The 27762-nt window shown below is 35.8% G+C and overlaps 1 protein-coding gene across 1 annotated transcript in view; it reads left to right on the plus strand.

Annotated features, from left to right (window-relative positions):
• LOC120312741 (parkin coregulated gene protein-like) overlaps window positions 1-27762 on the plus strand; it is a 139764-nt gene that overhangs the window by 8812 nt on the left and 103190 nt on the right. The window contains exon 2 of the mRNA XM_039353874.1: window positions 20321-20455. Within this exon, the coding sequence (XP_039209808.1) occupies window positions 20321-20455 (135 nt within the window). The remainder of the gene's footprint in view (window positions 1-20320; window positions 20456-27762) is intronic.

Raw genomic sequence — 27762 nt, forward strand, 5'->3', positions numbered from 1 at the left:
AAGTGATTACAGCTTGCAACAAATGTTATGACTTTGGGATGTTTTCTTGGGGATCAAGCAATCTTCTGTACTTCCCTTAAGATTGACCTTCTCACCTTGGGCAGTAGATATGAAAGAGAAAGTTGAAAGTCCACCACCAGGTCAACCTGTCGTTGAGGATACATCTCTGAAATAAAACCCAATTAACTGTTGAAGAAGCACATCCGTTATCTTTCTGATTTTAAAATAGAGCACACATCAGCATCAGCAAAACGACAAAAAGAAAGTATTTAAGAATTATGAAAGTCAAGGATGTTCATATCCAAAAGTCACACTTTTTTTGCACTTTACTGATTAATATTACACTTACTTACAATGCTGCTTCTCTGTGTTCCCTTTCCTCCTCCTTAAGTAAGTTAAATAGAGCATTGTTTGATTTTTGTTAATGTTCCTTCCATATATACTTAGTTAATGAGCTTAAAAAAAGGCTAACATTCCAAAGAGCTTTAATACTTGGAACTTCAGCATTGCCATCAGCTTGATATGTATTATGTAAGTACAGCTAACTAACATTTTTGTAGGACTGGCACTTAAGGATTTAATTTGAGTGAATAGTTATATGAATAGAAAGTGGGAAATAGTCACTGAAAATATTACAGCAGTTCCAAAAGTTGTTATTTTAGGGAAACCTCCAATTTCTTAAAGTTTGGCAAGAGAGGGAAAACTTCAGAATAGCAGCAATACAGTATCCAAATGCTGCATAGTAGAGAAGCCAGAAATGCATTATTGTAAAAGAAAGCCAATTTATAAGTTTTAAAAAAGGCAAACAGACTCCAACAACCAAACCAAATAATCTCCCTGCTGCTGATGTTACATAACACAACCAGGGCTTTTTTTTGTCATAGAACGCCCAGAAAGGAGTTCCGACACCTTTTTTGGATGGAACCTTGTAGGGTAGGCAAGGCAGATTGTATGACGTGTGTGAGTTCCGGCACCTTTTTTTTTTTTTAACAAAAAAAGCAGTGAACACAACAGTTGTGTTTTCTTCACTTTTAAATGAGCCTATCCATCCTGCATGCATGGCATCAAACAGCAACTCAAACAACAGATCTAAACTCCATTAAAGCAACATTTTCAATTAGTATAAAAAGAATAGCATTTCTAGTATATGACTCAATGGATGTGTTCAAAATATAATCCCAAATAAATGTTTAGGTAATGTAATTTCATACTAGAAGTCACCAAAAAACCCCACCCACTGATCATTATACTGACATGATTCTACTAAAATTGATGGAATTATTCCAGTATAAAGACTCTCTAATCATTTATTTCACATCTTACAGTGGTGCTGCTAGATATAAAATCAGAGCTGTATGTCTCCAGAAGCAACAATTTGTTCTGTATTTTTGTAATTCTTAACAAATGTTAGAAAGTTTTCAGAGCAAAATAGCTCATGTGCAAAAGAATAGGAAATAAAAGAATCATTTATGGTGCCTCAAAAAGCACTTTTTTCCTCTCCCATCTTATCTTTTCCAAGTGTTATTACCAAAGACCCAGCTTTACTACCAAAATAGCATACATTGAATTGCAGCCATTGTCTTTTACAAGGGAGAAAGAATGAAAATTAGAAGACTGTTTTGATATAAAAGTTTACTTTTAAAACTTCAGTGGTAATAACTTTTGGAAGGGTAATACTTGTACTATACAGCCATTCAGCTTTACTATAAACATGACAATATAACATTTGATATTGTCTCTCATATAAAAAACCCTATCTCTTACCATCAACACTACACTATTGTTCAAAACAACATATAATATGGTATAATAAAATTTGATGACTTTCAATCATTTACACACAGAGATTGACACCATTTGTTTTATGTGTAGCTTAACTCAAACGTTGGCATCGTTTATCATTCCATGGATTTCCAATGAAAATAGTCTGTTAATACGTTTTGAGGCAACTGTACTAGAGCTTACAAGTGTACACATTTTTTTTCCTTGTATGGCCCACAATTATTTTGAGTCTTTTCATATTATGAGTGCAGTCTGTTTGGAATTTGGGATAATGATATCAGTTCTTCCATCAACAAGCTAAAGAAAATGTTTTTTAAAACTGTTAAAGAGTTAATAATCCATTATAAATTCTAGTAATTGTCCATGTTTGTGCAATTAACTGCTTAAAAATATGGGAGCTATTATGGAAAGAACAAAAGATATCTCCCAATATATCATTAGGAATATGAAAACTTCATGCTCCTGTACTGCAGTATTTCAAAGTACATGGAGTATTCTGATGTTCTTCCCAAAGCATGTCAACCCAGATTTTCTGGACCAATTTATTGCTTTTGGAAATGAATATTCCAGAACAGTAAGTGCTTTCCTGTGAGAAATAAAGCATAGCAGTTTTGGCTTGGTTTGTGGTGAGAAACCTATTGTAATTTGTAACAGTTATTACAGCGAAGCTGTAATGCAATATGGGTTAACTGCATATATAATTTGGTCAGAGATTTCTTTTTTTGAACCAATTAAACCTGAATTTCTTTCAAAATCCTTGGAACCTATATGAATTCTTTAAAACCTCCCAGCTTAGTTCACAGCTATTGGACTTCTTGGTTATATTTTGTGAATCAGGTAAGAGTTATCACCTATCTAATGGAAAATAGTGTCCATGACAGTAAATTAAGAACTACTCTGCATTGAATAAGAGCTCCCAGGCTAGGGATTAAGTAAAAAAAGGTCTGTCTATAAATTGCAATGATCATAGTCTGTATTCATAGACTTCAACCTACCCAAATAAAGCTGTCTGTTAAATAGAATAAATAACAGGGAATGGATTTCTCAGAAAGCAATTTTATTAAGTCAGTGTTTGCCCTATCAAATTGAATGTGCTGACTTGGAAAATGTAATATGGCTTCTAAGCCCAGATCCCCAGAAAAGAACCTTTTAACGTTTGAATAAGCAACAATACCTCTAATGCTTTTTAATATGAGAAGTTTCCTAGAAGTTCTTCACATATTCTCAGAACAAGTATTCTATGATAAAAATCCTGGACTGCAACTAGTGCCAAACAGCTTGATAGAGACCAATTGTAACCATATGATTACAACATGATCTTGGGACATTGGGAGAAGAGATGCTGCCTAGGAAATGATCAGATGAGAGAGGGCATAGCTCAGCAGCTGCATAACTGGCAAAGAAAAAAATTCAGAAAGGAGACTCTCTAATTTCTCAGTCTTCAAAAGAGATGGCGGGAGATTTGTTTCATCAGGCTTGTGAGAGTCAGTTAATGTAGCCTTACATGAAGATGGAATTAGTTCATCGCATCATGTTTCCTGGAGTTCCTTTCTTTCTGAATTTCTCTGCCCATTATACAGCTGTGGAGTATGTCCTCTTTTATTTGATTGTTCCCTGGGCAGCATCTCTTCTCCCCATCTCCAAGGTCATTCTCATATATCATTTCACCAATGTAGCTAAGAATAAAGGGCCCCTCTTCTCAGATTGAAGCACAGGGCTGGTGACTTTCCCAGACAATATAGTGAACAGGCTCTAGAAGACTGCTTCTATTCCAGCTCCTCAGAATATTCAAAATGTGCAGACTGTCTCCTTAGAAGTTGACTTAACTAATTACAAAGGGCCAGGTTGAAATTCTACATACATTGGATAAACTCAAATAATGTTGTGGTATGTGAGAATGCCCTTGGGAGACAGGTAGAAGAGCCACAGTCAGGGCAACATTTGGATAAGCAGCAGAAGGAATGTGGATGTGGCAAACCTCCCAGAATGGACTCTCCCTAGTTTCTTGGGCTGTAAAGTTGACAGGAGAAATGTACTTTGAGACCTGCTAGATTGATGTCAGTGTTTCAAGTTAATCCAGACAAAAAATGTTCCCACAAGTACTCATTCTATTTTATTGTAAGATTACATTAGGAGAATCTTGGTCCTATTTCCAGTCAATCCTACCTTTATGCAGTGGAACATCTACCTTTTGACTTGCTCTGAAGACTTATTACTAAATTCACCAGCCACAGTTGCGGAAACAGAAAATAGCTGCCAGCTAAAAAGTTCTCTTGAGGTAGTAGTTTATTCCATTGTTTTGGTTCTGTCCCTGCTCTTGGAGGAGAGCTCTCCAAGTGAGAAGCTCTTCTCCCAATCTATTAAGGGAGAAAAACTGAAGACTAGGCTTGTATGTTAGAATGTTGAGGGCTGGTGCTCCAAAGGATTCTGTTTTCTATATTTAATGTAAAAATATGACATCATTCTCTTGTAGAAAAATAATGAGCTGATTAGATTAGAGCTGTTTGCTTAAAGCCACATACAGTTTGTGACAAGTCCCTATCATTGCCTCAGGTATACCTGAAGCTTTAAGCACTGATATTATCCCATGTGACTCCTAGCTATAGTGATTTTCCCCCCCTGAAAGACCACTTAATCATCCATATTATCTCCTTCTACAATGATGTTTGTGGCCAGCTGATATCTGGGCTAAACATTAGGTGAGTGCAGTTCATCTTAGATTAGACTAACCCAGTATTGCCACTGTTCTAGCAGGCAGTTTCAGTTATAAAATAGATTCGAATTATAATGTATTTTTAAATTATTTCAGCAGCCTCCAGCAGCATCAGCCACACTAATATAAATGCAAAGGAATGCATAGCTGGATAAGTTAGCCACTTCAGCAAACTCAAATGTTTCTTCCCTGCCCAGTCTTCTTTTCTTGCATCCCTCTTTCACATACATTTATGCTTGAAGAAACCTCTGCCTGTTTGATAGAATTTGTACATTTATATTTGGGGAGAATAAGCAATTTAATGGTGATGATAGAAAGAGAAAATTTGCAATGTCACCGTAAGAAATAAAATTTTGCAGTATCTCATGAAAAACAGGAGTAGTTCAGAAGGTATAGCTAAACTCATGACCAGAACAGCAAAGATGATCTTAATAGAGGATGCCCAGAAGCTGAACGCAATGGAAAATATTTATCTCTGGGAGAAAAGTGGTCAGAACTTGGTATTTTGATGTCACAGATGTCCAGGTTGAGATACAGGGGAGGCGAGAAAATGCTGGGACTTGCTAGATAATGTCTCTTAGATAATGTAAAAAAACATTAGTGAGGAAAACACTACATCACTTCTCTTTATAAAAATCTGGGTTAAAGTTAATGCTGTTAGACCTTAATATAGATTATTGTTGAAAAGGAAATCAGCTTGGCTTCTTCATATCAGCCCACCAATGCCATAGTACATAGTGCAGAAAAGACAGCATCTCTTTTAGCAGAATGTTTATTCAACACTAGGTGAACCCTTGAGATGGAAATTAGTCCTATGTAATCCTAAGTGTATTTGGAAATAAATTTGGTTAAATTAAATAAAATTGATTGTCATGCAAGTGTGCCGTAAGCTTACAGTTGGTACCTATATTCTCGCTTAACTACTCCCTGTTTAATGACCATTCAAAATACACAACAATGCTAAAAAAGTAACTTTGTCCTCGTATGTACAAATGCTGCAGCATCCTACAATTACAAAATTGAGATATTGGTGCTTCACACCCAAATTCCAATAAGCAGAAACAGTGGAGAAGCTGGCAGTAAAATCAGATGATGTCTTCTTTAACAACTATGGGTGACTCGCTTAACAACCATGGCAGAAATGTGACTGTAAATCTGTTGTGGTCTCATGATGTCTTAATGAACGCAGATGATTTGCTTAACAACAGAAGTGGTGGCAGAAGTGAGATAGATGATGTCTCACTTAACAATTGTGTCACCTAGTCACAGAGTTCCTTTGTGGTAATTAAATGAGGACTATATTTCATTTCATTTCACTTCATTTTTATTTGTTTCTTTTGTGTTTTATATTATATTAAAGGTTATTCTTTTGTTGATTATCATTTAATACAGATAGCAAAGTATAGTATTATAGAAGAAAATGTATGTGATCTTCTCCCCTCCTTTTGTTTAACTAGAATAACAATAAGAAAAGAATGATATTTGGTTAATCCTTTAATGGTGCTTCATCTGTATTTTACTTCTTATACTGACAGATAGAAAAAAACTGAACAATTTTATCAGCCCTAGTGAAGTACTTTGTATTTCTATTTTATTACTGTTCCAAAGCTACAAAATACTGGGCAATGTTTTCCTATGTCAGCAGATTTTTTTCAGTGATCCCCTTTGTTTGGATGATCAAAGCATATGATGCGTTTCATAAGATTCTGAGGTACTAATTTCTGGTGGTGATTATATTATGATGTATAAAAGCCATATAAATCTATTTCTTTTCTTGAATCATGATTTCATTCTGTGTTGCTACAAATTACTGGATACTGTATCATTTTTTTATTTAAAGCCTCTGAGTAGTCTGATATCTATCCTGTTATTAATAGGAATCTGGTATTTATGCATTTTCTTAAATGTTCATATACCTTTTAGTATATGTGTTACAGGCAGCACTTACCAAATATTATTCATCATAAAAATAGCTCAGCAGGGTCTGACCTGGTAAACACTGGAATGAGAAAATCCCAGGACTGTAAACTGGGTTTGAAAATCATAAAACTTTTCATAAGACAAGATTCTGTATTTCTGTCAAGAAAACCTAAAAGATAAGACAGGAGTTGGATTCCATTTGATGAGACTTTACTTTTTATATATCTTTTGCAGTAGATCTTAGGATGGAGTATTGTCAGTAAGACAGGAAAAAAATCCTGCAAAAAAATCCAATATGACCATCTTAATTATAAAATTAGCAATATTAAACAAGCTAAAATATGACAGCATCACATCTCTGCTTTGGAGAGGAGATTCATCATATCAAAGTGAGACTAATGTCCCTTGATTGATCACCTCATATGGATGAATGAGGCTTTTGACATACATAGAAGGCTCATTTATCAGTTAGAGCAAAACAGTGTGGTCCTATCTGTCCATTATTTGGAGTCAAGCCTTTGAAGGAGCCTTTGAAGAAAGCATTCTTAAAAGATAGCACCTATTTGAAACTCTGCACATCCCTATTAAGCAGAACATTTTATGTTTATCAAATCTTATATAAGATTATGAACTTAATCAAATAATATGTTGCCTATTTAATTACGCAAAAATGATTAACAAAAATGAAAGGAATATTTGTTATTTTTTTAACTCAACGGTATGATGGCCTGTTTGACTGTTACACAACTCTGCCTAAAGACCCAAAATGTATTGCTTTCTCAGAGTCTTAAGTACCAGCAAATAACAGGCAGAAGCCAAAAGCAAATTAACAACATGAATAATACAAAACAAAATGAACAGAGAGTAACTGTGACAATATAAGTTAACTGGGATTTTTATTGTGGTTATAGCAATATTCTTTCTATGATCTTGATATAAAATTCAATAGTATAGCTTCAATGGTCACAACTAGTCTCAGTACTTTCATTTATGTATAGAATTGCAAAGAATTGCAAACAATTCAACATTTGCCATAAATATTTACTAGTGTGCCTATGACTGTTTAACAAGATTAATCTTCCATAACTTGTTTGTCCGAATTGATAATTTCTAATTTTAGACTATGAATTTTGTGGCAACCTGTCACAAACAAATTGGTTCATAACAGGTTTATAAAAAAATAGTTTATTTTTAAATAAGCCATACACTGATTGTATCAGTGACTAAGAAAGTTTTTACCTTTCTGAAATTGCATCCTGATTCAAATAGGATCTTTTCTACTATATCACTAAGTTCTTTTTCCACAACCTAATCCATCTCAGTTTTGTTTCTTACTTAAAAAAGAACCATTTTTCTAGTTAGTCCTAATAAAGCCATTATGGTGCTATTTTTATTTTAATGATCCATTATGGCCTCAGAATAGCAAATATTTTTAAACAGATCAATTTACTTTGAAGCTTTTGTTTTCTAATATTTGCTAACAGATATGATTGGACCTTAGGAAATATTATTTTCAATTGCATTAGGAATTTCATTCAAGTTGAGTTGTGAAGATTTTTAAGAATATGAATTTATGGAATATAATTTATTATGAAGAAAATGTACTTTATGAATTTCACTCAAAGCATGGAAAAAGAATGAAGTTGTGGATGCTTTTATTCATTTTATCCCTTCAGAATATACTCTAGCAAAAATTATACACATGATGATATAGATGATAAACAGGTCAGAGACTGAAGCAGTTCCAGACCTCAAACTGTTGGAAAGTCTTCATTAAATGAAAGCCTTCTACCGAGGGAAAAAAAAAAAGACATGGCAAAATTAGAATGTAAGAGCCATTACTTACTCATAATAGCAGTCTCATCTGTCCAGTCATTAGTATTTAGACCCAAAAGTAAAAGTTTCAAGAAGAGGAAAGAATCTAGAAGAGCATTTCAAAAGCCATCAAAGCCAATGAAAGTAGTATAAGGGAAAGAGAGATAAAGTATAAATCTAGCCAAAGAAGACTCTGCAAATCAACAGCAACAAAAATTAATACTCATTTGTTTTGTTGTCTTAGCAGTAGGGAAAATCACTGTAACTGGATAATAATAAGGTGGCATAAATCACATTCTCTGGCATCCTGTACATTTTAACTGAGGTCAGCAGCTGATGTTATAATCAAATCATGCCCCTAAGATCTGTTAATATAACATAACAAAAATTATCCTGCTTTTATGAAGGGTTATTGGGTGAACCCTCAAATAATCTATTCCCAAGTTCTTCCAAAGCAATAGATTTGTTGGAGCCCCTGTAAAAATGCTCAAAATGCAAGTGAAGGAAATTTCAGTTCCTCATAAAGCTCTAATGGAACTTTTTCTCCCCCCCCCCCCATTCAATATTAACTCAGTTGAATAACCCATAGTGAATTGTCTTCATAAAGCTTTGCTAGTAGTTCACGGTTAAGTCCTTCCATGCAATTTTGCAAGCCTAAGAGGCAAAAAAGGAATTATGACTACCATCATGGGTCTACTTTTTCAAGGATCCAAGACCTAGAATGTTGTTTGATCAAGAAGTACGGGACAGAATCTTTGATACTGGATGCTCATCCCACAGCATAATTCCATTTGCAAGATTTGGAAGAAATGCATTTCTGTGTATAAATAGGAGACTCCCACCCTGGGTTGCTCATGTAAAAAAAAAAAAAAAAGATATAAATTACACCAAAGTATCCTAGGGATGAGAAAGAAGAGTCATTTAATGAGCTTGTTGGATGTCTGCTCAGCAGGCTAGACTGGAATTAATTAAACTAGGCATACCACAATCCAGGAATTTCTGATAAGGTGCTTTATTACAGAAAAGCAAAGAAGGCATGATGAGCGAATTCAAGGTACGCTGTGTATCAAAAGCAAGTCCTTTATATAGTGAAATCAATGTTCAATTGATTTTTGTGCATCTTTTCCCCTAGCCACACTACTGTATTCAGTGATCTGGAAGCTCTCTCTTTCAGGGAGGAGGCCTGGTTTTTAATTTGTGTTTTGTTTGGCCAATATCCAATTATTCTCCTCCTATGCAAGAAATAGCCCTCACACCTAATTACTTTATTATTAGGATAAAGATGTCAGTAAAATAGATTTTACCCTCCTTGGGGATGGAAAATGTAACATTTAAATATGTACTTATGGGGCTCAAGAACTGAGCAGTCAGAATATTGTGTAAAAGGGAGAGATGTATTAGAAGAAATTTATTAGATTAAAAAAGGAGAAGGACTTTGTGGCTAAGTAGTCAGTGAGAGGCCTACAGGTCACAGAATGGTGTTTTATATAAAGGTTGAAGGCCTGCTTTAGTCATATTATTTCCATATGTCAACAGCTTATTTGATTCTAACAGTGGTTTTCTGGTAGCTTCAGAAAATCTTAGAATCCTAGCAATAAATATATCAATACAAGGAAACCGATTCTGAAACATCCTCAAGTTATGATTTATACCTCTAATTCTTCCTCTTCAACCTGGGCTAGGACTCTAAATCACAAGGACTCACAGCTATATCATTTTCCCTAACATCCCTGTGCAAAAACATTTTTATATCTAACTTATTGACTATTCAGTTATCATTTGTGTAGTACTATATTGATAAATGTAGCAATCCAAATACATTTTTTAAAAAAATTACAGAAAGGCACATTAAATGCTTTGGTCTTGATCATTACTTTGTTCATGTTGTGGTGTCATAAGATAATTTCCTTGTTTATGTCAGTATAGATTTGCCTATTAATGTTTTGCAGTTATCCATCTACTGTAACACTTCAAAAATTGCACTAACTTTAATGAGTAGATTTTTTTTAAAGCAGCACATGAAAGCTTGAAACAAGTGGTCTGTTTTAATTGACAGCAAAGAGGAGCTTCATTTGCATAAGATTCAAAGTGCTTCATCCAAATCATTTTTGAAGGGTGCATAGCTCTTATAAAACTTACACTTCGCAGGTAGAAGAAGAGCGAATGAAAAAGACGTATGATTGCATTTCTAAGAAAAAATCCTTCATTGTGTTGAAGCTTGAATTCTGTCGAGAATTTTATGATGTGTCAATGTCATATTTTAAAGAGAGAGCAGTTAAAAAGAATATTAGGTGCTCATATTAAATGTTCATTGAGTGAAAGATGTGAACTGCAATCATCTGATAGGGAGAAAATCTATTTGTTTGACAATAGAAGCTATTTTACTGTGGAGTCTAGAAACAGACACTTTCTCTTATATGTAGTTGATGTTTGTAGAGGAAATGAACACATGTAAGAATCTCCTTACTTCCTTTCTAACTTTTATGTGCAACAAATTCAAATGTTTCTGGCCTTAATTGCTAGATTTGACAGAGCATTACGTGGCTGAGATATATGTCAACCCACTGATCACCAGAGCTAATTTGTCTGATCTGGCTGGCTAGATGAGTGTCCCCTTTCTCCTTCACCACTCCATGTGTGTCTTTCTCAGAGTTGTGCACTCTGTAGAAGACAATGAGCATCTCACATAGAAGTTTACCAATCTTCTGGCTGTGAGCCTATATTTGGTCTTCAAGAAGGAGCCATGAATCCAGGAGGACCCCAGATTGTGAGACTACCCTTTCTGGGGAGCATATCTTCATCACGGTCAAAGATACTACAGTGCTGAAATGATTTGGGCTCTGAATTAATAGTCTGTTGATCTTTTGGGGTTGAGTCTGAATCCTCTTTTCTCCATCCAACCCTAATAGCCTCCAGAAATGGGACATGATTTTTTTCACTGTATCTCCCAGTAGGCCAGGTTGAAGACATACTATATAGTTGGTATCATCAGCATTTTGTGGATATTTGACATCAAATTAGTGGATTATCTCCCCTGGTGACTTTAGATATTTAACAAGATGGGGAGAGAACTGTACCCTGAAGTTCTACATAATAAATTATCCAGAATCCAACCTCTCACAACCTTCATTCATCTCATAACCACCCTCTGGACCTGGTGTCATGCTTGTAATTTTTATAAAGAGAAACTGAATAGTGGTGCATGGTACTTAGAAGTTCTAAAAAATGATTGAGTATATGACACAGAATTAAAATAAATACTTGCATTTATTTAATCACTAAATTGTTATATTTGGATATATTTTATTTTGACCTGTGCTTGGTGGGACATGTGCAAATTAGGATGACCTTTCTCATTTTCAATCAGAAACATTAGCAAACAGATACTTCTTAACTTTGAGATGGTCTCATCATCATCTGGTGCAAGCAAATATTCCATCCCCTTTTTGGTTTTATTTTTGGCAGGATTAGACAAAGCATTCCAAATGCAAGATAGATAGATTTGTCTTTGCCAAACTCTAGTGAGATGAGACCATTGGAAACAGGTATGAATATGGTAGTTCAGAGCCTATATAGGCTGGTCAAAAATCTCTGTGGAATGAAACTTTGATGCAGTTGTAAACAGTGGAAAGCTGCATATTTTCTGGCGTTGTAGTTCTGCCCAATGTGAATGCTTTATGGCTCCCTGGCTGACAGAAGGGACCTAAGGTCTTTATTTCATTGTTTCATTGTTTTCTTATTGAATTTTGAAAATATTAAATATTTTGATGTCTTAAGTTATGTTAAGTCATAATTTAAGGCACTGAAATATATGTGATGGCTCAGCGGTTAAGACAATTGGCTTGTTGGCTGGAAAGCTGACAGCCTGGGTTCAAGACCTGAGCATTGCACGGCAGGCTGAGTGCCTGTCTTCACCTAGCAGTTCAAAAGCATGCAAATGCAAGTAGATAAATAGATACCACTTCAGTGGGGAGGAAACAGAATCACTACAATCTATCCAACTCCCAACCCGCAAAGGTAGTGTAGAAAGTTATTGTGGTTGACAGTATCAATAGCTAGTAAGTGATCTTAGAAGGTTGTTGGATCCAAATATGGCTTCTTGAGATATGGATGAACCAATGTCTCCTTAAGGACTTCTGGTAACTCCCCTTTTCTCAAAGATGAATTGCCCTATGATGTAAAACCGGTCTCATCCTTGGCTGTTTAGGAACAGGAACAGGGACAGGAATCTAGTTCACAATTGGCACAGTTAAGATTGCGGACAAGTTTGTCTACTTCCTTGAGATTCACTGGCTGAAAATCCTCCAAATAACACCATATGATATAAGTTCTGTCATCTCAATAGATTCTTCCAACTGACTTCTAACATGGAAAAGATGTGAACAATTCTATCCACAAAATGCTTGACCAAACTATCACAATTTACACTGACTGGATCGTCTGGCCTGTCTCCCAATGGCAGCGGGAGCTCCAGACTTTTTAAACAACTGGTATTCCGCAGAGTAATAAGATCGAAGAAATAATTTCCTGTGAAGTAAAAGATATATGTGGGGGAGAGGGGATAATTTTCTAACTGATCATTTAGGCAAAAGGTGATTAGAAACTGGTTGGGGTACACAGTGGAGAAATAGATGCTATGCTGAAAACCAAATGGGAAATCCTTTCCCAGTGGTTATTCTAATATTGGTAGCAATATTTGGATGTTCCAGCTTTTTAGATGCAAACAGGGCCTTGCATAATTTCCAATTCCATTAACTAAAGTTAATCCTACCATATCGTAAGCAGGCAGAAGAAGAAGTATGCCAAGGAAAGTGATTTTAAAAATAATGAAAGAGATATTTTTAAAAACATCTATTTATTTTTAGTGCTAGACTGGGCTGGGGTACAACCAGAGGTAAAGTTTTTGCTGAACAGCTTAAATCACCAGCAGCATCTTTGCTAATGGTGGCAAGCGAATTAATTGCTTTCACTTAAACAACAGAAAGTCTTGGCATGGCTAGATTCCCTTAAACTGCTTTAAACGTATATCCAGAAAGTATTTTTAAACTCTTCTTTTACCAGAGATTTTGTAAATGTAATCTAAACTGAATAAAATGTTTTTCCCACTCACCCCTGCAGTAACTGAAAAATCCCGTAACTTTTAGATTTAAAGTTCATACTGAAAATGGTTTCACTCCAGTTATGTTCATACTAATTTCTCATTTCATGTAAATGTTTCTCTTGCTTTGAAATGTATAAACATATTTGTGACTGTAAAATAATTTGTCCTAGAAACTTTAATTTGCAATTCTCAATGGAGTGGTGCCCTTCAGAATCTTCAATGATATTACTGATCTAATATGGACTTTGTGATAGCCTAATAAATCCTACATTGTGGCAGGCAGGAAAAAGAATTAAATTTAGAAATGAGAACAAGTATAAGATGAGAGAGTAGAAAGAGAACGAGGAGAAAAAAATGAATAAATAGGTTTTGTTCCTTCATCTTAATTCCAAAAGAAAGGCAGGCAGTGAAAATGGCCTATTTTAGCAATGATGTTTACATGAAGGAGTTCTATCATTCCTTTGATCTGCTATGACCTGCATATATCTTTCTGCAGTAGCCACACAATATTTGAAAATGATATGGCTGCATCAGTGAGTTTCAGGGGAGTACTGTATAAATCTTCTTATAAGTTTTGCAGCATCTTTCCTGAAATATATTGAATTACCCTACTTTACATATGAATATCATGCCCTCATCTGTTATATTCTTTTTAATATCGAAAAGTGTAGTTGTCTTTGAGTCAGTCCCAACTCCTGATGAGTCCCTGTGGTTACCCCACATGCTATATACTCTTTCTTTGAAGAGCTGCTTGGGCTAAGATTAATTCTGTTCAATAGGCCTGCATGAGTGCATGTTTTACAAGTTTAAATCAGCTAAAACTTGTCCTTGGTTTTGTTTCATGAGCAAGAAGAGAACTGTTTCTTTTGGCAGTCATTAAATGGTATCATTTTTCATTTAGAGCTATGTAATATTAACAGTATCAACAATATTACTAGTAAGATAAATCAGTGTAGTTCCATTGTTATTAAGGAAAACACCCAATAAAATTTCATACAGTTCATTTTCTGTAACTTTTTTGGGTATAGAATGACCTGTGTGCTGTTTAATTACTTAGAATTGTAAGTATTTATCCGTTTCTGTAAGGTGACCAACCATCCTCCTTTAAGGAGGACAGTCCTCCTTTTGTGAGTTCTGTCCTCCCTCGAAAAGTGTCCTCCTACATGTCCCCCTTTTCAATATTTGAAGACTAATCTGCAGGGCTTTTTTTTCTCACAGAATGCTCAGAATAGCATTCCAGCACCTTTTTTTGATGGGTTTTTTTTTTCAACTTTTGCATGAGCTGTGCTACTCCCCCTATTGGCTTTCGAAAGCCAATAGGAATTGCTGCTGAGCACGCCAAAACACCCGGCCGGCAAACTTTGCACATGTAAGTTGTCTGCAGCAAAGACGAATTGGCAGGGACTTTGCACCCCTCCCTGCTACTCAAATACACCATCTCCTAGTTAGTCCTGAAAATACCTGGAGGAGACGGGAGCGGCGATGCCACGGTAACTTCCTCTTGATCTTCAGCCCTGCTAGGGCAATAATGGCTGCGGGCACAAGAGGCAGGGGCAGCGGGGCTGCTGTGGGTGGGGCTGTGAGGCGTGGCAGTGGCCGGTTACCCCCCATGCTGTGGGAGCCGTGGGGCCTGCTCTACACGGGGCTGCGCAGAGTGGGCAGTGGTGCTGGCGGGGTGGCTGCAGGCGGGATGTGTTGATGGCGGGCTGCCCCTGAGGCTGGAGCCAGAGCAGCTGGTGCTTTCGGAGCCGCGGGGCCCGCTGTACATGGTGGGACAGCAGTGCTGGTGGGGCGGCTGCAGGCAGGGGCGTGGCATGTAAGCATAATTACAATATAAAATATTATTGTTGCAAATGTTTTTTATTATGCATTTATCATATTATACTGTATTCTGTATTATTGATGCAATGAATAAAATGTTTCTTTTATTTATGATATTTTTTTCTTCAATTTATTTGTGTCTTCCTTTTCATTGTAAAAAAGTTGGTCACCTTAGTTTCTGGGATTATCACAATTACACATGACCAATTGTATGTCGCTTTAATTGGATCAGAGAGAACAGGTTATCTCCAGCTATAATCCAGTAACCATATACAGGGAATTTTATATTGATTGGGCTTATTTTGAATAGACAGATACAAATCAAGTCAGCGGGAACCAACCCTTATTTTTCCCCCTCTTATAACATGAAACATGAAAACTCCTATTTTCTGTTTGTTTTTGTTTTGCATGCTTTGCATCATAACATTCCTACAATCGAGTGCAAATTAATTTTAGAATAAATCAATCTGAACCAATTGTACAGAGTGAATAATGATTAGATTCATGGTTTAGGTTTAATGCAGTTTTACTAAATAATATCATTTTTGAAAAAAATATGACTAATAAAATTATGCTTTCTAAAGATACATCACTTTTTGTTTGATTTCTGTATGAACTGCACATTAATCTTTCATGTTGTTCCATTCTATGTGTAATTAATCAAAGGAGATTGATCTTGAAAAGACAGTTAACTGTTATACAATTAAACGATTCCAGATGGAGAAAAAGAAAATAATTGACTATAATAGTAAAGCCAGCAAAAGCAAATGAAATGTTGATTCATGAACAGAAAGTTCTACAAATATGAATAGTCTGAACGGTTTGTTAAATTTGGCCTCAGGCAGTTCTTTGATAGAAGCTCGGTACTTACACATCAGACGGTCAGGCTGAACAGCCCTTTCAGGGCTTAAAGAATGCTATGAAACAATAGGCAGTATTAAATTTTGAAATGTGATTGATTGCTTCCTTTGTTGCAAGCACTCTGCTAAGCATTTTCCTGGTGACATAAACTATTTGAAATATTCAGGGGGAACAGATTACACTGAAAATAAATGTTAGGTAGGGTAATATTTGATAAGAAATCTATAATTATCCATGCGCTCTCATCAAAATGTTGAGCACACAAAATATTTTGATATCAGTAGCCATCTGCTGCTGATATATTCAGATTATAACAGGATTGGAAGCATACCGTTGCTTCACTGATGATAGAATGGAGATTGTGTCAATGTGGATTTAACCTGAGAAGGGAGGGAAAGCCCAAGCACACACTCAACAAGAAAATACTGTACGCTGAAGCTGCTGGAGAAAGTCAGAATGCTCAGTGCAGTTCCTCTTTGTGATTTGAATATTAGCTTTATTTCTATCTTTTAACCAATATTAGCCACCGTTACTCTGAAAATGTCAGACAGGGTTTGCTATTTTTTTTGTCAGACATGCTCCTCTTTTGCTGTAATGCTTTTAACATATTAAAAATATTCCCTTTGGTTAACCTATGTCCATGGTGGCGAACCTATGGCACGCATGCCACAGGTGGCACACAGAGCCCTCTCTGTGGGCACGCGAAGCATCGCCCCAGTCCTAGGCCTTCAGCTGGGTTTTATTAAACCTTTTTGCTTTAGGCCTCTGACGCCATGTGCAAAAAAAAAAGGTTCCATCAATCAATCAATTTCAACTTCTCGTGGGAATAAAAAGATCTCACAAAGTTGGAATTGATTGATTGAACTTTTTAATCCCACCCAGTCTGCCATTACCATCGTAGTCACGCCCACTCAAATGGCCACACCTACCCAATGGGCCACACCCACCCGGCACCTGATGATACATAAGTGGGTTTTGGGTTGTAGTTTGGGCACTTGGTCTCTAAAAGGTTCGCCATCACTTACCTTTGTGTAGCGATATCACTTACAAGTGTAGATGATAAATGCAGTCCCTATCCTGACATGTGTCTGTTCTGTTAGTTTTAGATAAGAAATTTGCTAGGTAAGAAATTTGTATCTAAAAGAAAACATAGCAGACTTACTTGGTCTACTAACCAATCAATATATTAAAGAAATTGTAATGGTGATGGATTGGTCAAAAAAAGCAGGAAGGTCTATGGTAGCTATATAAGAGCAGTTCAAGTCTAAATCTTTCAAATTTGGTGAAACTCTTGCATTAGAAAACATTTATTCACCCAAAACTCTTTGTTGCCCCTGCATAGGTCTTCCATGTCTCATACCAGTTCTTCCCCTTCTCTTCTGTTTCTAAAGGTAGCTGTATCATCCATACAAAGCAGCTCATCTGCTTATTTGAGGTAACACTTGAAAATCAATCCATTAGATTTAATTGTACAGTAGAAATAAGAACTAAATGAGTTTCTGCTTGTTCTTTGCATTCATTTCACTTCTGTCATTTGTGTGAGAGTTTCAGAGATTCTGGAAGAGTCACTAATTTCCAATAGATCTAATTTGCATTAAATGGAATAGTATTATAATTCATATTTTTCCATTGTGATAATTCACAGAAGAATCAAGTCACGCTCCTCTTTCTTAGCTGTGACTTTCTGCAAAGTGAACAGCTTAACTATAAACTGTTCTGCTTATGCTTCACAACATACTTGGAAGTGTCAGCCATAATCCCGAACAATTTTTCAGACACCAAGACTAGATGCACATAAATATTATTTTTGCTTTGCACAACAAACTGCTATACTCTCTTGCAAATTTATTCTAAAAGCCTTTTTGCATTTTAAATACAATTTGTCATATGGCCTGGGAGACCAGTATTTAAAAATCTCAAGCCCCAGCACACTTGAGATAATCATTGTTTTTTGCAGCTTTTGTCTGAAAGTCCAATTAACCGAATCGCTGTGTACATGCTTATACCCTTATGCAAGAATATGTTGGTGGGATTATTACTGCATTAACATGCGTAAGCCAGGACTTCCTACTTAATGAAACATAAGAAATATATCTATGCCCAACTTGATTTCTGTGGGGATGCTTTCCATTCTAATCATGTTTATTTTCTGGTAAGTACTGGTATATTCAGTGAGACATGCTCTGAAATGAATGCACAGAAATTTGTAGTCTTAGCTATAAGTAATTTCAAGTGGGTGATGGTGAATGGCCAACCTTTATTAACAATAACTGTGATAAAACAGATTTAAGTTGTCTCCAGACTTCGTCATGTATTAAACAAATTAAATGAAATAAAGAGGAATTTATTTCATTAAAGGAAGGAAAGTCAAACTCTGGCACTGGTGTAGTTTTTGGCTATTTTCCGGTCTTGTTATCAATGTAATCTTTGCACTATAACTGCAGTTTGTTTTAGTCTTACAATACAATAATATAATTGTCTACGTAGAAGCAAACTCCACAATGTTCAGCAATAATTATTCTTATTCAAGTAAAAAAAGAGATTAACTCATCTTTCCCCAACTTGGTGTCTGTTGGATGTGCTTATATTTGGAGACTGCTAAACTGAAGAAGACCATACCAGTCACAAACATTGTTTTTGCTAATGGATTCTAAACCGAAAACAAAATACTGAAATAGTTCTTCAGTAGAGGAAATCCTGATGTGTAACCTATACTGCTCTTCCAAGAAAAACAAGAAGACAAGAAGCAACAGATGGAAACTAATCAAGGAGAGAAGCAACCTAGAACTAAGGAGAAATTTCCTGACAGTTAGAAGAATTAATCAGTGGAACAACCTGCCTCCAGAAGTGGTGAATGCTCCAACACTGAAAGTTTTTAAGAAGAAACTGGACAGCCATTTGTCTGAAATGGTATAGGGTTTCCTGCCTGAGCAGGGGGTTGGATTAGATGACCTCCAAGGTCCCTTCCAACTTTATTATTATTATTTAAACAATAAATTGCAAAAAAGCACCATAAAATTGGTTGACAGTATGAAAAATTTGCAGACTTACTCCTTATTTTTGATTCCAGTCATAAAATGAATCGGTCCACACTGCGTTGCTAAATCACTATAATTCCATAGAATTTTTTGATTGCAAAATAACTCCTGGAAACCAGATTTTCCTAATTCCTTCTCTCTTTTTTTTTTTGTCCTTAATGAAAGCTTAATGTTAAAGCAATAGTTATGTCATCCAAAAAATAAAACTATATCTAAGTATGTTTGTTCTTGTCCTCCAGCTGTGTCTTTTGCTATTATAAATTAACATCCCTTTATAAGCAAACTAATAGTATACAATACTAAATAAATGTCTTAATTTGATTTTATTATAATTGTGTGGACCTTATTTTCTTATGATTATATACCAGTGGGTTCTTGGTTGAGGTACAAATTCTTTAGCATTCCTTATTTTTGTGAATTCTTCAAACCAGAAAATTTCTGCTAGTACCTCCATTGTACTGTGAGAGCTGTATCTGATTTAATTTGATGGTTTAGTTAAGAGAATGAGAAAAAATTGAATATGGTTGAGTTGAAAGCAAATAATTTCCATCCTATATTTAACAAACTTAACTATAGTGATATCTGCCATTTATAAAAAAGATTTTCTCTCTGTTATATAATACATATTTTAAGTAAGTTACCTTTAGAACAGGGAAAAAACATAGTTATAATTTTACTATAAAGCATTAAATATCCACAAATCTTAAGCTGTCCAAATTTAAAATCACTTCTTTAACATAATGTCCCTGTGAGTGATTGTGGAAAAGCTGAGGAAGGTATGAAAAAGAGAATAGACATAATCAGCAAGTTAGCTGAAAACTTATAAATAGCCACTAAATTCAGTGAAGAGAAACCCAGAAAGAAGCAATTCAAATCATTCAAAGAGTTTGGGCTATATTAACCCACTATAGTGATTTTCAATCACTGGCAACTTTAAGAAGTGGGAATTTCAACTCCCAGGATTCCCCAGCCAGCATTATAAATAATGTTGGGAAATTGCATCATCATTTCCAAGATTTTGATTTATCCCAGCCATATATTTAAATCTGCGTAGCTCTTGCTTCCTTCATCTAGCCTAGCTGCTGTAGGTGGGCCATAACAATGTGATAAATGTGATAAAGATTCCATGATGAGTGCTGATAACAGTGCTTTAAACTGAAATGTGAAGCACTCTGATGTCATAGTCTCAATTAAATCACTGATTTGAACACAAATGTATTTCTTGACATGCGCCAATTTTTGCATAAAGGTTTTTCTTTAACATTATAGGTGAAAGGTCCTCCAGCTGCAGGAGCGTTTAAAGAAAGACCAACGAAGCCCACAGCATTTCGCAAGTTTTATGAACGAGGCGACTTCCCAATTGCCCTTGAGCATGATACAAGAGGAAACAAAATAGCCTGGAAGGTAGGTCAGGGCACAGCTGTGTTAGGCAGCTCCACTTATTGAAGTGACAAATGTCATTGCCCAAACTGTTGGCTCATAAGTAAATAAAGTAGAGCAATTTTTTAGCAAATAGAGGACGGTGGGGGAACAAGTCAGAGACCGGCCTCCTGAGTCAGCCATCTACCTTGGTGAACAATTAAATTATATACCGCAAAAAGGGAGTTGACAGAATTGCTTTGCCTTAGAGAACTGTCTCCTGCTCAATTCATCTCTATTTTTATGAGGACCTGGCAACCCAGCCTATCCCAGGCAGTCCATCAAGTGATGGAAGTGGCTGGATACAGTGAGCAGCAGCAGCCATTTATCTCCCCACCCTCCCCTCCAATTTCACCTTCCTGCAGGACAGTTCCAAATGGAAGCTTTAATTACCTAAATGGATAGGTCAAGATTGCCTGCTCCTTTGAAATGCAGAGCAGAATACTAACGAAGGCAGATTCTCATTCCAGGGCTTCACTCCCAGGCTGCAGCATATGTCAGACGGCATAATCACTGTCATACATGCCCCTGTTAGAGGCTGACCTCCACTGCTGAAACCATTATGGCTCTGACATCTCTGACAAAAGGTTAATTGGCTTCAAAATAAATGTATTGTCTAATGACTTCATTCAAATGCAGCCGTGTTTCTCTCCAAAAGGCTCAGTGATGTTATTTGTAAAACTTGCCAATCTTTGAGGTAACTAGAGCAGGCTTTTAAATTTAATTTGAAAAATGAATGCTGATCTTTAACCTGCTCTTTCTATTTAATTATTTTTGTTATCAAAGAATGAATTTCTCTCTCTGTGCATATTATTTATTCTCTGGGATAAGATTTTTCTTCAAACAGGACAAAGATAGCCTGAAGATACATCAAATATACTGGGAATAGTAAAAAAAAAAAAAAAAAGGGGGGGGGAATTAAAAGAAGCACATAAGCCATTCTTAGAATGTTTGAATAGTTCATGCTCATTTAAGCTACCATAATTTAGCTAATTAAAATAAAACATGACATGACAATAATAATAATGATCTATAATTTGTATATTAAACAATTTGATACCCTGAAAATGTACTAAGAAAGATTGCATCAAAACTGAAGGGATGTATTTCACTCAGATATATAGTGACTTTTGGTGTGATATTTTCTAATCTTATAGAATATTATTACTGACATTTATAGATAAATGTAAACATTATAATATTATATAAGGATCTTTGTATTAACTTCATATGAAATTTGTGATATTAAGTATTCTGTTTTGATTTTCCTCAATATTATATGCTTAAGCCAATAATATATTTTATTTGAATTAATAGACATAGAAAATAAATCACAAAGCAGAACTGATGGGCCAAAGTCCATCAATTACAAAATGACTTATAGGCTAACTTAAACAAATTTAAGTTTAATTATATCTATTTTTTTTAAAGGTGGCATGACCTAATATTGCTTACTTGGGAATTTTAATGGTAAAGATTTAGAAAAGGAGGAAAATGCACAGAAGTGGAATAAATACACTTAATAAGTACACTTAAACACTGTAATAAGTATTTTATTATTTTCAGTCCCTCTTCTGCTGCTTTACTGTATATAGAAGATTTTTTATGAAGTTCTAAAAATTGCATGGTATGAAGAGAACATGAATATTAAAAAGCTTCTGTAATTCCAGCTGTTTTTTTATCTTTAGGTCAGCTGATGGCTGATAACACCATAGGCACCAATCTAAAGCTTTGCTATGCTTTCACCCTATCCCACAGCTAACAGGAATCTGTATAGCATTGGATATCTTGCTGGTTGTACAGTGTGGCTTCATGTGCAATTGAAAGAGGTCTGCATTGGACTGATACGATGCACATCATAGAAAAGAGCCACGATTGATAGTTTTCTGATCTGAAATTCCAGCCGTGCCCAGTATCATTCAACTTATGAAAAGTCTCCTTTAACTGACATGCACAAAACTCTTCATACAGTGATTTTTTTCCTTTTCCTTTTATATTGTATATAGACAGGATGAACTTTAAAAAAAAATCTTTGAAACTAGGGGTCCATCAGATGATTGTTTAATTTAATGATCCCTAGCTGGCAGCAAAGAGTTTGAGGGTTCTTGTTTTTGATGTTTTAAATCACTTACAGCCACTGATTGGTCATCTAGATTATTGTGTAGCTGAGATGGAATTGTTGAATTATTTTTGAAGAGCTGGAGTTAAAGGGATTTAACTGTAAGGATTGATGTGGAAACTGGAAGCTAAAGAGATGAAGTGAGGAATCAATACTTGGCTGGAAGTAACAACCACGGAAGTACAAGATTTGGATCTTTTTGGTTACACACATTAAATCAGGGAAAGTGGGATCAGTTTCAAAACTTTGTACTTTCTGGGTTGACCAGTGGACTATCCCTTTTTTAAAGGGGGGAAAAGTGGTTGTGCTATTCTGGTCTCCCTTAAAAAAGAATTGATGCTTGGACCAAGAGATCAGGGATGAAATTGAGGGCCAAGATCTCACAGGAAACAGGCAGAAATAACTAAAAGCCAAGAGACAGATAAATATCTCTTAGCACAGAGGTCCCCAACCTTTTGGGCACCAGGGACCGGTTCCGTGGAGAAAGGTTTTTCTGCAGACCGGAGAGTGCATGGTTTTGTGTGCTGCCTATATGTCGCCGATGGGGCTTTGCATGTTTGTGCGGCCTGGCTGCTGGCATGCCATGGCCCGGTACTGGTTCATGGACCAGGGGTTGGGGACCCCTGTCTTAGCAGTTGCAGGTTATTTCAATATTATCTTTTAGACACACATAACATAATTCAGCTGCTCTCCTAAGGAGAAGAAAGTATTGCTATTTAGGGTTTCTCATAACCCGCTTAATTATTGTCTGAACATTTAATTTTTCTGCTATTTATTCAAAACCATGATAAAAAAACAATTGGTTGGGATGTTAGAGGAGAATCAAATTGGAATTCTTGGTTTTCAACTATCAAACTGTCACTTTCTCTTTCAACTTTACTTTCTAGCCTTGATGAATAATATACACAGGGGGGGGGGGGGGAACTCATGCTGCCTTAGGCTTCCTAGAATAAAGGAGGTATCAAATAAGTAGAGTGATTTACATACTTGTGTAATGACTACTTAGGTGTAAATAAAATGCCATAATGAATTATATAGCAGTGTGGCCATAGAGGCTTTTTATTTAGACAGAGTTGGGTTTGGGGCATACGATTCCATCTATGAGAAAAAAATGTGTATTGGGATATTTCTACAGCATCAGTTTGCAGATTTGGTTTTACAATGGAGTACATTCATGTGGGAAGAGATATGGTAACATCCCATGGAGAACGTATCTCCATAGTGAGAAGCAAGAACACTGAATTTCAAGGAGAAGCAGATCTAGATAAAGGAAGTGACACCTCTTTGGAGCAAATATCCATAAAGGAGATCTGAGAAATACAGTGAATTGAACAGCAGTCTAAACAACAGCTGAAGTTAAAAATGCAAGCAATGAAGAAGTAAGATCTCCCTTTTACAATGATATACTGGATGAATACAAAGTGTTTGCTTAAATTGTCTCCCATGTTGAAGAAATTGTGTACAAGGTCCCTGCATGATGGACCTATGTTTTATTTTGATTTTGGACATTTTCCCCTAGTGCAGAAAATAGTTTAATCATCATGACATATTGTTTCTCCCATTTCATAAAAAACATTGCCTCTGAAGACCTCAAAAATACTCCTACTTTCATATAATCAACAAAATGGAGCAACTGTGCTGACTTGTGACAACATTTTTAAAGTTTTGTGGTTATGATTCCTAGAAGAGGTAGATAAGTAACCTACCCTAAACTGTAAATAAAAAGTATCTCTGAACATCGACAAACAAATGAAACTGTGACAAAAAGATAGAATAAGGAAACTAAGAATGTTAGCTTAGAAAAGGAGAAACCAAAGGGAGATAGTTCTTCAAGAACTATCACACATATGGCAGCAATTATTTTTCCAAACAGCTGAAAATAGAAGAATAGTTTCAAGGTACATGAAGGAAGATGTTGGTTCCATGATAGGAGTAACTTCCCAATAATTAGAATAGTGTGATAGCAGAACCAGGAAGGCAATGAACTTCCCTTTACTAAATATATACAAGAGAGGATGGATTGGAAATATTTACAAGGAGATGGAAGATCGAGTCATTGGCTAAAACAATTATGTAGGTCTGTGACAAAATGATGGATAACATTCCTTTCCTTGCTATTATACTACTACATTGATATCCTACTATTTGTCTGGAAACTAAAGCTAGAAATCTGGAAGGCTTTTCCAGACTCTTTTCTGGTGTAGCCTTTCGCACAATCCTCCTGCTACCAGGTCTAAAAGGCAAGAAGATTTCCTAATTAGCTTTGAACATGATCACAAGAACCTGCTATTGGAAAGAGAAACTAATCTTTCCTATATGCAGAAATGCTTTGTACTAACGTACAGGATTTGTTACTACTTTGATGACAAAACTGCCATTCATATATTTATTTACCGTAATATAATTATTTAGAAACATCATTGAGAGAACAGTATCATTTTTCGATGATGATTGTACAGAAGGTTGTACAGAATGCAAAAATGCTAAATGCTATAAGCAAAGGCACAACACCAGAATAACCAACTTTTCCCCAATTAATTAGAACTATAAAATATGCAACTATCGAACTATATTTTTGGAGTTTACTAGAAAATGTACAAATAATCATTTTACCATCTTTCTCATTTTTAATTCAATATAATTCAACAAAATAATATTAATTTATACTTCTCATCTTGTAGTATATATGTCGTTGGTAATTTGCAGTGTAGGCTAAATGGAATATGTCTGTCTTTCCCATATGAATGATTAAATGGATGGATGGATGGATGAGTGAATTAATAGCTTTACTGCACTTCAATTGTAAAAAATAATAAAATAAGAGCCATAAAATATTCAGACATTAGTTCTAAGAGCTACACATGCAAACTTGGTGGAAGTTTAAATAGTTGCTTTTGCCTGCCCAAAGGAATCTCACATAAAATTTATCTGTTTGTGTGGGACAGGCCTAATGAGGGGTATTAGCAATTCATTAGGAGGATCTCTATAGAAACTACAAAAGAATAAAACAAGGGTCAATGATTCACTGTTCTCAGACACAGAGGGCAAATATTTTCTGCCTAAAGGGTTTTTAAAAACTTGCTTCCAATGTGCTGATTGCAAGGTGTCAACGCGCAGTAATGTTTAAGGCCCTACAGAATATATTAACTGTATGCTGATCCATTTATACAGCTGGCTGAAGCAGACTTTAATTTCTCTCAGGTTTTATTTCAGCTGGCATTTTACTATATTCAGTTTGCAATTCTGTATTAAGGATTATTTAAGTAAGTAATGTACCACAATCAGTTTTTGTCCAAGTTTCAGCAGTACTGAAACTTGGACAAATTCTGCCAATTTCTGAAGTCTGCCTCCAATTTGTTGTTTCTGGAGAAACATAGCTTGCCTAGCAAGATAAGAGGTGCCCAACCTCAGGGTTGAATGTTTAGCCAGTATTGAAAAAAAAATTAGCCATGGTCTTATTTCAGTCTTTAGCAGCTCTGCATCAAGGGCTACATCAAGAACACATCTTAAACAGCTTTCATAAGCTTTCATTAGTTTACACTCTTTCTGGTTTAGCCTAAATGATACTTCTATTTAGTTGAGCCCCATACAGGAGTGGGACCAACAGTTTGATTTTAAATGGGTGTTGTTAGTTGCGAAGTCATGTCCAACCCATCACAACCCCTTGGACAACATTCCTCCAGGCCTTCCTGTCCTCTACCATCTTCTGGAGTCCATTTAAACTCACGCCTACTGTTTTAGTGACTCCATCCAGCCACCTCATTCTTTGTCGTCCCTTTCTTCTATTGCCCTCAATCTTTCCCAGCATTAGGCCCTTCTCCAGTGAGTCCTTCCTTCTCATTAGGTGGCCAAAGTATTTGAGTTTCAACTTCAGGATCTGGCCTCCTAAAGAGCAGTCAGGATTGATCTCCTCTAGGACTGACCGCAAGAGTCTTCTCCAACACCATAGTTCAAAGGCCTCAATTCTTTGGCGCTCAGCCTTTCTTATGGTCCAACTTTCACAGCCATACATTGCAACTGGGAAAACCATGGCCTTGACTATACGTACTTTTGTTGGCAGGGTGATGTCTCTGATTTTTAGTATGCTGTCTAGATTTACCATAGCTTTCCTCCCCAGGCTGTAGAGCAGCTGAAATATACTATATGTCTCTAGAGAAAAAAAAGAAAGAAATGCTGTAGAGATCCTCTGAACAGGACAGGCAGTTTATCTTATTCAATCAATTCATATAATAGCTCAATCAATGTGCAACTAACGGTACATACACATAATAATGAAAAAAAGAAAAGAAAAGGGTTCCTGGTATATTGCATCAAAGCAATAACACTAGCAAGAGCATTTAGACTTACATACTGCTTCACAGTGCTTTACAGCCCTCTCTAAGCAGTCAGCATATTGCCCCCAACAATCTGGGTTCTCAATTCACTAGCCTTAGAAGGATGGAAGGCTGAGTCAACCTTGAGCCCATCAGAATCGAACTCCTGGAGTGAGCAGTGAGTTAGCCTGCAATACTGCATTTTATCCATTGTGTCACGACAGCTCATACATTCCAAATATGAATCAAGCTATCTTTTTCATAGGCTTCCCATCCAGATTAGTTATAACTCCTTGCAAATTGTATGAGATTAGTTAATTACAGTAAGAGATCATTGGAAAAATGGGATAGATCTCTCTTGTTGTTTTTTAGTCTTACTGTCTTTGATAGCATTATCATACTATCTGCATACTGTAGTGTAGTATACATAGGGCATTGTTTGTCAATTTCAAAGCATAATGTTGTTTATTTAAATCCCCACAATTGCAGTGACATAATAATGGTATAATAATGAAGATAAGATGCACTTTAGTTAACTCCATTGGTATAATTACCACTACATCTGAGAGATGACTTGTTATATTGCACCACACTCTCAGTCTGATATTGATACAAAGTGCATATATAAGAGAAGCTATCTATCAACTGTAGGTTTAAGTTGGTGTCAAAGGATTTCTCTGGAAATTGAATCAAAGGCTGGGTTAAGGTCTATAAAATAAAGCAAACAAAGTTGACTTGGGAATCTGAGGTTTTTTTTTCATTAGAAAGTATTAAACCCTAATCTAACACAGAGCAAGATACCCTAAATCCTGCCTGTTCATTAGCCACCAGATTGCAAAAATGTTTTCAAGAGAGAAGGG

The sequence above is a fragment of the Crotalus tigris genome, unplaced genomic scaffold, assembly GCF_016545835.1.
Source record: "Crotalus tigris isolate CLP2741 ecotype Arizona unplaced genomic scaffold, ASM1654583v1 scf7180000018526.697782, whole genome shotgun sequence".
Lineage (NCBI taxonomy): Eukaryota > Metazoa > Chordata > Lepidosauria > Squamata > Viperidae > Crotalus > Crotalus tigris.